General features: G+C 37.8%; 1 protein-coding gene across 2 annotated transcripts in view; it reads right to left on the reverse strand.

The window, feature by feature from the left end:
- dot1l.L (DOT1-like histone H3K79 methyltransferase L homeolog) overlaps positions 1-13,218 on the reverse strand; it is a 61,528-nt gene that overhangs the window by 43,723 nt on the left and 4,587 nt on the right. For both annotated transcript variants that reach the window (XM_018255338.2, XM_041562086.1), the window contains exons 2-3: positions 3,440-3,483; positions 127-201 (exon numbers count right to left, since the gene is read on the reverse strand). In XM_018255338.2, the coding sequence (XP_018110827.1) occupies positions 127-201; positions 3,440-3,483 (119 nt within the window). The remainder of the gene's footprint in view (positions 1-126; positions 202-3,439; positions 3,484-13,218) is intronic.

Consider the following 13,218-nt stretch of genomic DNA (forward strand, 5'->3'; position numbering starts at 1 on the left):
ATAGAGATGCAAGGGGAACAAAAACAAAGATTGAGACAACAAACCAGATGAACAAATGCAAGAAATATATATTTCTACAACCTGACAGTATACTGGAAAAATAGAAGAAAATCAACTTCAGCTCACCACTTTGTGTCATAGTCAATCAGAACATAGTTCTCCATTGCAAGCTTGAGATCTGGAATTTCTTCACAGACCCATCTAAAAGAAGAGAAGTAAACATCGATTCACTTGATTTGCTATTAAAGGAGAACTAAACCCTAAATATGGCTAAAATAGGGCTAAAAATGGCATTTTATATTCTGATTTATTGCAACAGCCTAAAGTTTCAGCTTCTCAATAGCAGCAATGATGCATGACTTCAAACTTGACACAGGGGGTCACCATCTTGGAAAGTGTCTGCGACACTCACATGCTCAGTGGGCTCTGAGCAGCTGTTGAGAAGTTGAGCTTAGGGGTCGTCGCAAATTATCAAGCAGAAAATGAGGCTGGCCTGTAATATAAGATGATGCTACAGGGATGATTATTAGATTCTGATGCTAATTGCACTGGTTTCTGTGCTGCCATGTAGTAATTATCTGTATTAATTACTAATCAGGATTATAATGTGAGATTTATATTCTATGTGTACTGTATATTGTCGATCCCTAAGCTCAGTAAGTGACAGCAGCACAGAGCATGTGCAGTGAATCAGCAGAAAAGAAGATGGGGAGCTACTGGGGCATATTTGGGGGCACAGATCTTCCCTAATAAAGGGCTGTGGTTGAGTTGGGCCGGTGCAGAAGCCCATGTACAACATTTCTAGCCTACTTCTTTAGTTAAGCTTAAGTTCTTCTTTAAACACACTACTTCAGGGATATGTCTTATGTTAAATATTACACATATTAATCACAATAAAAGCAGAACAATGAATAAAAAAGATCAAATGGTTATATTCCTCTATTAACATATATGTAAATGTATAATACCTGGGGAAGAAGAGGGTGAAAATTGCACCGGCCTGGTGTAATTATACAGGAGCACCACATCAAGATATCTTTCTTCTCAGAGCCTCTGGCCCAGGTGTGCATGCACAGCAGAGTAAAAAAGCTGAACTTTGGAGCAAAAAGCTGGCTTTTCACTCTAAGACTGAAAGAAGACTGAGATGTGGTCTTCTTGCAGAAGTGCCCAGGCTGGTGCAATTTTGAGTGATCAAAGGCACCTGCCTGGGGTTTCAGGTAAGCTATTATAATCACTGCCCAACATTTGCTATTCTGGGTTGTATACAAGTTAGCAATTTCCATAAAATTACACATATTTGGACACAGCTTTCAAAATCAACTGCATTTTTTGGCAAACAACTCTATAACATTCTACTTTATCAAGACTCAGTAAAAGTTGGACAGCTTGGCTGCTCTTCTGCCTTGAAGCTCTTGGGTACAGAGTTTGATTCTGCCATGGGCAATATCTGCAAAGAGATGCATGTTCTCCTGGTGTCTACATAGCTAGCCATGTGTCACTGTGAATTTTAAAATGTACATGGATGTAAGCATATCATATGCAATATATCAATGAAAGCCAATAAAATCTGCATGTGGAGCTCAATCCACCAAGCTTACACTTGTGAAAGTGTTGGGTATTTTACCAGAAGACTCTTCCCTTGCAAAAGGATCAATATGTAGAGGACAATCCAGAAGCACACTAATAATTTGAGCTGTGCCAAAGATGATTTATTTAGCTCATTTACAAGAACAACATTTCAGGCCCCACAAAGCCATGCTTTACTAACTGTAATGCAAATCTAACTAAACATCATTTGGCTGCTGAACACCATTCTGAATCCTAGGCTGTGCGAACTCAGCAGCAGTGTTAAGCCTCTAACACCCATCTGCATTATTCCCTGCTACAAAACCATGGCTTTAAGGATTTAACAATTGTTCCAGCATGGTAAATAAAGCTAAAGTATTGAAAAAATATCAGGGCTGATAAATCTGCCCCAAAATGTTAGATAAAACTTTCTAGCATACGACTTTCTCCACATTTGCAAAGTTTTCATTTTAAAAATAAAATTGACTTTTACTTTTTTTTTTTTTAGTTAGGTCGATTTATTAACATCTGCAAGCAGTTTGCATATAATGTTAATTTTTTGCCCGTGTTCCTGGAAATCCAAACGAGAAAATAAATATTACTGAAGAACAAAAAAGCAGGGTATTTTAGCACTGAGCCCCTGAAGTTTATTTGATTGTGTTACTATTAGGTCAAGTTTCTTGCATACCATAAAGAGAAACTCTTCAATATAAAACATGAGTGGAAAAATCTGTATTACATAGAGCTAATGGACTATTAATTACCTTCTGTAGTCAAGTGGAGGATTTTTTTTTTTCCAGCCTTGCGTTTCACTCCATTTTAACTGCATGCATGTTTATTTAAATAGATTTGAAAATATTTCAACCCTGATTTTTAGTTCTAAATAGTTGTGCTGATAGTGATCATTTTGCTTATGCAACAATTCCAGGCACACTACTGTTTAGCTCACCAGAAGAAGAGTAAAGGCTGAAGCAGAAGAATAAAGGCTGAAGCAGAAGAATAAAGGCTGAAGCAGAAAAAGGCTGGTTCACAGCTGCTCTTCATCATGAGGGACATTGTGCTAAATATAGAGCTGTTTTTACAGCTCATGTAACAGCACTGCCACAAACTTTGCCCATATATTATGCTTCCCTTAACACTTTAAATGCTGTAGACCTGGAAATCTATGGCACTAATTCAAGCACCATTGTGCTGGAATCATACATTTAAAATTTCCAGTTTTTTGAGCTATAACATGTGTGTTTTATGGCAACATGCAACATGGCAAAATTAAAAAACAAAAAAAAAAAAACTGTTGACCCAGAAAGGGTTGAATGGCCATTAATTACAAATCAAACCTTAAAGGACAGAATATTCCCCTTTTTTTGAACATTAGTGCAATAAATAGGGCTTGTGCTGAACATACCTTTTTGACTATTCTTTGAATTAGAAATATCTATGTTATTTTATTTTCTGTAAAGGGTAAAATTTGAAAAGCAACCTAAAGACACATTTTACTTTTTGATCCCAAAATGCACAGTCAAACACTGGGAAGAATAATGCGCTGCTCTTTATCTAAAATAAAGACTGTAGCTAGGGGATGAAAGGGGTTAACATATACAGAGGCTTCAAAGAGGACTGCTGGTTGGTTTGCGCTTTGGAATCAGGAAGTAGAATGTGGCTTCAGTTTCATTTTAAAATGTTGCCCTGTTTACTGCAAGAAATATTTACTGCAGCAATATTTTCTGATTAAAAGAATAGGCCAAAAATATGTTCTGCACAAGCCCTCTTAATTGAACCAATGTTGAAAAGGGGGTAATGTTGCTCTTTAATAAGGGCAAACACAGTTTAAAAAAGGGTTTAAAATGTGCAGTCATTATTTATAGGAACTCACCTGATGGTTTCAATAATTTCATGTGCAGCATCATGGTGCTTATCCTGTTACGACAAAGACAAAGGAGCTTTAACATTTTTTACAGAATGCACTTTATGCAGCAATACAGTTATATCAATAAGAACTTAAGCAAAGAGTAAAACAATCACAAAATATTTTTGCTTGTTTTAATTAGTATTATTATTGCTTGTGTTTTCAACTAGATGAATCAATCCAATTTAAAGATCCAGTAACACTGAAATCAACCTCTTTAGCATTGTATGGAATAGAGTTTCTGGCCAAACTAAATTCACAGTTCTTAACACATATCTTTTTTAATTTTGATATGACTTGAGATTGAATGCTGATTATTGATTATTACTGAATACCCCCATGATTTTGCCAATTTGGTTATGTAAACAAGCGTTTTGATTTGGTTCTGGATACAGACTAATTTGTGGTGAATTTGGTATTTAGTTGAATTTCAAAACTGTGGATTTGGCGAATCCCTATATTTTATATATGAGGATGATTTGTGAAGAGCAATGAGTTGACCCCAGTTTATCTTCCTGTTTAAGAACTTAATCCAATGTATAACAATAATGTTTTTTCATTAGCAGTTTTTCCAGTGCATATTAACAGTGCATTATATAAAACAGTTTGGGCTTTAAAATATGCCTGTTTTTTTTGTTCCTATGTTTGAAAGATATGGATTCGTTCAGCTAAGTTAAGATCAATAACAAGCTACTGCTTATTGTTTTAAGATACAAGAAAAGGGAAGAAAAAGGAAATCATTTTTCAAAAGTAAGAATTATTTGCTTATTATGGACGCTGGTAAAAAAGAAGTGACCATCTCTAATAGGTTTCCTGATTACCATATAGCTATATACTGTTTAACACTGACTGCTGCAATAGTTGTTATATAAAAAAAAATTAAAAGGGATCTAAACTAAACAAAAAAAAGTAAATTTTACATCACCAGTGATGTTGCCCATAGCAAACAATCAGCACATGAAAACAAAAGCAAATATCTAGTTGGATGCTATGACCAACATCACTGGTGAGGTTTGTCCCCAGTGTTAAATATGCCCTTAGCGGGGTTGTTCACCTTTAAATGAACTTTTAGTATGATGTAGAAAGTGATATCCTGAGACAATTTGCAGTTGGGTTTTCGTTTATTTCTTTATTTGTGATGTTTGAGTTATTTAGCATTTTATTCAGGAGCTCTCCAGTTATCATCAATCTGGTCACTATGGTCTTAATTACCCTAGAAACCATGCATTGATTAGAATAAGAAACTGGAATATGAATAGGAGAGGGCCTGTATAGAAAGATGAATAATAAAATGTAGCAATAACAAATTGTAGCCTTATGGAGGATTTGTTTTTAGATCAGTGCCCCATTAGAAAGCTGGAAAGAATCAGAAGAAAATGTTAAATAATTAAAAAAAAATAAAAAAAACTATGAAAAATAAATAATGAAGACCATTTGAAAAGTTGCTTATAATTAGCAATCTAGATCTATGCATCGACAGAATTCAGTTAACCCTAGGGATGCCGATTCTAAGTTAAGCTAAAAGGCTGGTATCAGAGGACTTAACTGCAGAGATAGCAGAAACTGCTAAAAACAGAAATTGAATGTAAACTGTAAATTACTCAGAACAACACTTTGAGCAAAGCAGGCCACACATATCAATATCTACTCGTTTCGTGAGGAAACAAATGCAGAAATATATTGACTAACTGACCACAAAACACACACATAGTAAGGTCTAATTAAAAATAAATCCAATATCCAGAGATATTTTACTTTTATTTTATTAAAGCTTTTTTTCCTTTAGGAAGGGCCCCTGGCATTGGGTAACTTCAATATAGTAGGTGTTTGCAACAACCAGAAACCCAAGAAACCTCCCCTAATGTGGTACCTTGCCCTTGGCTATGATGGGGAAGGCATAGCTTCTCTACAGTCATCATGTACATGTATTAATTTGTATGTAATGTAATTTGTTATTAGAATGTTTTCCAGGGGCAGACTGAATTAAAAGGCATACAGTAAATTTTATGAAGCCTTCAAGCAGGCCATAACAAGCCTTTGGAGGGCCACATCTGGCTTGCAGGCCTCAATTTGGACAGACCTGTCCTAGAGGATAAGCAAAATATAAAATAAAAACAACCATGACAATATGTGATTTACATTGACACAGCTACTGCCAACAAAAAACACACACAACACCTGGATAGATAGTGCTCAGGAATGCAGTCTCCAATGCCCTGCTATTATAATTACAACAGCATAAAGGAAGGAAACTCGCAGTTATTGAAGAAAAAACCCACATCCTTTCATCATAAGATCATTGCCATTTTATTCCATAAAAGGAAAAGGCAGTTCTATTTTAAGTCAACAGTATTCTCAAAGAGGAAAATGGGAACCACTGCCAGCCAATGGGAACCCCTGGCTCTAAAATGGATGCATCGATGTTCCTAACACGACACATAAACAGCCTGTGCATTTCACACATAGCTGGAATGTCAGAGAGCTGACGCTCAAATCTGGCTAGCAAGGGAAGTTCATACCAGGGCAGGAAGTTAGTGAAAACAAGTTACTGAGCAGAGGTTCTGCAACCCCTATAAAAAGACAATTCGGTATATCCAATAACATGAAAAAAATGAGATTTACATTTTAAACTACAATGAAAGCAAAAAAGGTAGGTTGGGGTACCATTTTTAAGGCAACAGTGCAAGCCCCCCCCCCCCCAATCACCATAGTTGCTAACCAGTCTCTGCCTACTAGTGCTCCTCTATGTTAAAAATCCACAATCATGGGTAGCGTGCATTCCCTGGCATTTTAAATCTAATAGGCAGAAGGTGCTAACACACATGCAGAGAATAAAATCATGTTCAAGGATGGGCAACAAAAAGCGATAACAAAAGTGCATATGCAGGGATACAGGGATTACAAGGCTATTTAATACACATCACCCTAGCATGTGATTTTGTGCAAGTGACAAAATGGCCTGTGTGCCACTGCCCTTCAAAGGACAAGGAAAGTGTCAATCTTTGGGGGGTTGCCAATTGGTTAAGTACCCTATGAATACAATGGCAAACCTTGGACTTCAGGCTGGCTCTCTTCTTCTTTGCTGAAAAATGCAGGTCAATGGCCCTAGGTATAGACTTGTAAGCACCAAGTATATAAACACCCTCAAACTTTGGCTGTGCCAGGGAATATCCATAAAAAGCAAATTATTTTTCCCCTGCTTGTGGTGTTCTTGTTTAATTTTTTTTCACGTCATTCATTGGTTCAGTGGTAAGACTGTTAATGAGCCAGAGTGCTATAGAACTACATAACACCCATATTTGTTGCAGACTATAGAACATGAATACTTTTGTGTTGGCCGACCAACGTAAAGCTTAATCAAAAGTGAGTTGATTAGCAATTTGCCGAGTTTATTATTTTTGATGTACTATTTGAAAATAATAGTTCTGAGAAGGTGAACAGACAGGGTGCTTTGTCATCCAGGTGAAAGGCATCTGAAACCTGCACACTCGTGATGTGCGGGCTGACCCAATACCTGTGGGTCGGGTGGGTTCGGGTCCAACCTCGCATGCCGTCAAATGCCGCCTTAGTCTTTTATAGACGCTGCGCCTGCTCGCCCTGCCCCTTTTGTGACGTCATCAGTGGGGCGGCGCGGGTCTACAAAAGGAACCCGGAAGTGCGGATGCGGGCCGGGGAAATCCCGACCCGCACATCACTACTGCACACTACCAAACAAGCCACTGCTCCCCAAGGTACTCCTGACCTGATCAGCTAATGTCACGGTTTTGTTTCCTTTTAAACAATTGTATAAATGAAGTTGATGTTAAAGGGGTGGTTCACCTTTAAAGTAACTTTTATGTTATAGAAACGCCAATTCTAAGCAACTTTTCAATTGGTTATTTTTTATAGTTCTAGAGTTATTTGCCTTTTTCTTCTGACTCTTTGCAGCTTTCAAATGGGTGACCCCTTCTGTTTCTGTCTACATCATACTAAACGTTATCTCAAAGGAGAACAACCCCTTTAATATCATCAATAAAATCAACAATTTGGTAAAGACTAGTGCCATGTCATACACTGTATAGCCCCAGTGTATTTCAGTTGGCTGAGAAGTTATGGCAACAAGTTTTGGACTGCCATTCATTTGAATGTAAAACAGGATGGGCTGGCCTGCAAATTATGATACCTGTGAGACACTTTTCAGTTCAGCCTGTTAAAGCTGGCTGAAAAGTGCCTATAATGATTTTGCATTGCTTCTTAAAGAAACTACAATTTGTACAGATTAAAAAAAAAAAAAAAAAAAAAAGGATTTTAACATGGACAATAGCTTTATAGGTTTATTTAGTGTATCAAGCAGATAAAGTGTAAATTGGGTTGATGCCATACAAGACAAAAATAATAATAGATAGCTGCATTACCTCTTTAGGCTGCTCTTGGGAAATTGTTTTCCGTTACCATCAAAGACATAAGGATAAAAAGATGAATCATATGTTTGTCCGTCGTGTCCCTTGCTAGGCTGCTATGACTAAACTGACAGCCACTAGACTATGTGGGTGACAGCATGCCTGAGTCAGGGAGAGATGACTCATAGGGCGATCCTGAATCAGCCTGAGCAGTCTCCTACACAAAATGTAACACCTTTGCTAGTAAGAGTCTCTTAAAAGAACCTTGAGCATACAGCACTGGAAAAGCCAGTCTGACACCTTCTGTACACATAAAAGAGGCCTAGGAGTCACAGGCATCAACAATAACATAGCATAATTGGGTATATGCTCTAATGTGAGATACTCAAATCTTTATCAAGAAAACAACTTGGCTCATACATACATTACACACGATTTAAAGCACTGAGGAACTGCAAAAACAATGTCAGTTCTCTGTCAAAGGTCGAATGTTAGAGTTTCTTATACCTCGAATGAACTTAAAACTCCAATTCTTATTGAAGAAAAAACTCAAAAGGAAAAACTCAAATCAGAGAGTTCGGGGTTAACAAACTGAAAACTCAAATTGATTGAGTTTTTCGGCAAAAAAGGACCCTGAAATCGCTCTAATTGATTGAATTTTTGGGCAAAACCCTCCAAAAAAAACTCGAACATCATGAACTCTATTAACATCTTCAAACCGTTCAATAAAAAAAAAAAAAGGTTTCTTTAACCCGAAATGTCTTTGACCAAAAAGAATACAAAAAAACCCTTGAAAACACATATTTTCGTGGGAAATACAACTCGATCCTTAATAAATCTGCCCCCAAGTATAACACGGTCAACAATATTAAGAACATCGTTAGAGTATCTTTCCTTGCAGTTCCATGGAGTAACAGCATAAAAAAAAAATTTTCTAGGAAGTTTTGACTCCTATAACTCCTTGTCTGACAAGCACATAGCTCCTGCATGCTCTAACTGGCAAGAATGTAGTATCTACACCAGCAACTTTTGCACACTTACATATACAGATAGTCAACAACTTTTAGAAGTGTACGCTATCATTTTGTCTTGAATTTTTCACCTATAAATGTTAACTTGGCAACTGATCACTGGATCAGGTGGTTTAACTGCTAGTTATACTGTTGGATCAGTTATTTTGTTATTTCATTGATCTGCACGATTTTTGTGGTTTTCATGGGACTTTGTACCGTTAGGGGTCTTACAACACATAATAAGAAAGCAGGGGGCTGTTTGTTTAGTATATCTAAGCATATCAGGCATCAAGATGTTCAGTAGACCTCCCTTTGTGTAAATAAAGTGATGGATAAATGCAGCAAATTGCAAAATTTCTAGGCAATTTTGTTCACTGGGACAATGGCATTTCTACAACAATAAGGTTGCAAAGGTCTTGAGATCTCTCTGCTTTTACCCATCATGAGATGCTTTTTGTGTCATCAATTAGGACTAAACCAGCTGATTTGCACTGATGGGGGCAGGAAGGTTTTCTATATACTTACATATTTCAGCAGATGTCAAGTCAAGTGGATTTTATTGTCATTTCAGCCATATACAGTAATACAGCACATAGTAGAAACAAAAGAACGTTCCTCCAGAACCCATGGTGCTATACATAAGACTAGAAGACTATATTGGGTGCATCAAGTGTGAGTTAATTAAGTCAACAACCCTAGAAAGCACACAGCCCCACAAGGTAGACATACATTTATGTAGAGTATTCAGAGGTTTGTGCAGTTCCTTATGAATATATTCAGTTCAGTCCTTTGGAGTTGAGATGCCCGATGGCTTGTGGAAAAAAGCTGTTGCACATTTTGGAAGTCAGCGCCCCAAATACTGCAGTATGTTTTACCAGATGGCAGGAGGGTAAAGAGATCATGTGCAGGGTGGGTGCTATCCCGGACAATGCTGATAGCCTTCTGGAGACAGCGGGTGTGGTAAATACCCATAATGGCGGGAAGCGAGACTCCAATGATCTTTTCCGCTGTCTTCATCACCTGCTGCAGGATCTTAAGATCAGATACAGAACAGTTTCCATACCAGGAAGTGATACAGCAGCATAAAATGCTTTCAATAGAACCTGAATTTGGTACTCTTGATGATTTCTAGGGATGCACCGGGGATGCACCGAATCCAGGATTCAGCCTTTTTCAGCAGGATTCGGATTCGGCCGAACCAAATCTGAATCCCAATTTGCATATATTTATATATATATATAAATTAGATATTAACTTTTAGGACAAAGTAAAACCAGCTCCATATTTTATACAATATTGCGGGCCATATTAGGATGGGTTTTTAATTATGCTACATGTCTCCTTTAAAGGAGACATACTTTGTTAATAAAATATGCGAATGGGCTTAAAATAGTAGTGTTTTGGATTGATTTATTGAAAACCCTACTAGTCCCACCCATCTATCTGTTCCACTTCCTGCTGCCTCCTTTCCCCGGCCTGGCAGGGGAGCCAGCAACACTTGGCACACTGCACTGTAGGATAGGAATCAGCCACTAGGCTGACCTGATAGAGAACTGAAGACTGTCTTTGCTTGTGTGACTGCAGGACTGTGATTGGCCCTCACATGCCTACTATGCTTCTGGCAGGGACCGTTAGGACATGCCCACCCTTCATTTGAAACACAGACAGTGACTGTAACAGATCTATAGGGAGCTCCCCTAAAAAGGGGCAATTTTTAAAGATATTAATTTTTATCCCAAACTGAAAACTGCCCCATATATATTATTCATCAGAGCCTACAAGATTAGGCTGGGTCAGATTTGGGGAGATTAGACACCCAACGACAAATCTCCTATTCTTTGGGTAGACTAATCTCCCCGAACTGCCTTTCTCTGCCTTCCCGCCGGCTAGAATGTAAATTTCTGGCAGAAAGGCACACGGAGCGCTTCGTTTTCCGAAGTCGCCCGAAGTTTCCTCGTGAGGCAATTTAGGACGACTTCGGAAAGCGAATCGCTCCAAGTGCCATCCCAGCAGAGATTTACATTCTAGTCGGCGGGAAGGCAGTTCGGGGAGATTAGTCACCCCAAAGAAAAGGAGATTTGTCCCCGGGCGTGTCTCTGCCCTAACAGTTCAGAAGCTTGTAATACCAATTTGATACATTTGTTGATACACTTCTCAGCAGCATCTGTGGAATGGTAGCAACTATTGTATCAATTATATCAGCTGCCTTTAAAGGGGTTGTTTGCCCTCAAACACTTTTTTCAGTTCAATTGTTTTCAGATTGTTCCCCTGAAATAATGACTTCTTTTTACCATAAAGTATATACAAGTTTAATGTCCCTGATTGTATTTGGGTCTGTCAGCTCAGTAATTCAAGTGCACTCTAAACTGTTACAATTTTGCAATATTTAGTTGATACATTTTTCAGCATCATCTGTGGAGTATTAGCACCTATCATATCAATTCTAACAGCTGCCTTTCAATAACCTTGTGGATTCTGCTCAGCAAGGACAACGATAAGAACTGTATCATCTAAAATTTCAAATTAAAACAGTTTATAGTCTGCACCCCCCCCCCCAAGGGAGATGAACCGTCTCACTCCAACATAGAACTGATGTCCATTTGATGGTGCTGGATCCTGCTTCCTGGGACAACCAGCAAATATGGAATTATGCATACAGATCTAAGCATGAGTCAAAGCAAGAAATGGCTTGCCTTGTTTGTATTTATAAAAAATATATTCTTTGCCTCAATTTTTAATTTCATTTAAAAATGTCTGTACTGTAAAATTCCATGGTTTCTGACCATACCCTGTACTTTAGGGTACACAAAATGTAAAAATATGTAAACTTGATGTAGTGTGTAAACTTGAAAAACAAAAAGATATCTTAAAATGCAGTAATATAAAACAGTATTCTCACCAAACACAAAACTAAGCAAGAAACAATCCAAAACAAGAAAAACTGCACAGGCTTGTTTAAGCTATGTGCTGTATAGCATCCATGAGAATGAAAGGCAAAATGCCATCGCCCAGCACACCCACCTAGACAGGATTATCTACACCACACCCTGCCACTACAGAGACAAATACTCAGAAATGGAGTCTTGTGATATGTAACTATCATGTATAGTTATCATGTCTTATGAAATATCAAACCCATGTCATACTTTCCTTCCTGTTTCACTGTATGCCTTCATACTATGCTCTGCTTTAACCCAAAAACTAAGTTTGGAAAGATTTTTTTTTTATGTAAAATTTTGTACACTTCGAATATACTTATTTTGTTTTATCTTTTAAAAGACAATTAACAAAAGAAGCTCTATTTTAATAAATGTATTAAGGTGGCCATACACAGAGATCCACTTGTTTGGTGATTTTGCCAAATGAGCAAATCACTCCCCGATATGCCGACCTTCAAGGCAGGCGATATTGGGCTTATCCAATCATGGGCCCTAGGGCCCAACAATCGGACCATAATGAAAGGAAATACGGGAGGTCGGATCGCAGGACTGCATCAATGAACAGATGCAGTAAGCGATCCGATGGGATTTTTTACCGTTGCCCGATAGATGACCAGATGTCGATCAGGAAAGCCTGTTGGAGGCCCGGCCAATAAGATGCCGACTAGGTTTGTCAGCAGCTTTTATTGTCCTGTGTATGGCCACCTTTTGTCTGTGTTTACAATTTTTGCTGGTTTCTAGGCCTTTTCACAACTGTAACATTGTATCACATGTCAGCCTGAACAGCCAGCAAGCTTCAATTTCCAAAATCCCTTGCTCTCTTAACACAATTCTGAGTAGTAACCAGCTACTATATCAATGAAATTGTCTCTCTCAAAGTTTCACCAATGATCTGACCACCCTACATGTGCAAGTATAATCTAGGATGTTTGCTACTGTACTGCCAATGACAAAGACTACAGGGTTGCATTATAAAGAGTAAATAACAGAATGCTGGCACAAAAAAAAAAAGGAAGCAAACATACTTTCATATCACATGGTACTGAAAACAAGCAAATCACAATTCAAAAAGTCATAACATGTTTTAAATTGCTGCTTTTAAAAGAGTATTTAAAACATAGTTCAACTGCATGTGGTGAGAAATACAAACAGTTGCAGGAAACTTTTTATAAACCTAAACATGTAGCAGAGACAGGAAATAAGTGAAAAGCAATGTTTGTGTAGGCGAACAGCAAACTGACCCTCAAAATTAAGCCAAAAATGTGGTTAATTACATTGCACCTAACTGTTTAGAACTCAATCATGCCAGTCAGCCACTCACTGAGAAGAGCTTAATCATTCATCTATACATATTTCAAATAATAAAGGACTCGTTAAAGGGGTGGTTCACCTTTAAGTTAACTTTTAGTATGTTA

This window comes from Xenopus laevis, chromosome 1L (assembly GCF_017654675.1).
Source record: "Xenopus laevis strain J_2021 chromosome 1L, Xenopus_laevis_v10.1, whole genome shotgun sequence".
NCBI classification, from domain to species: Eukaryota; Metazoa; Chordata; class Amphibia; order Anura; family Pipidae; genus Xenopus; species Xenopus laevis.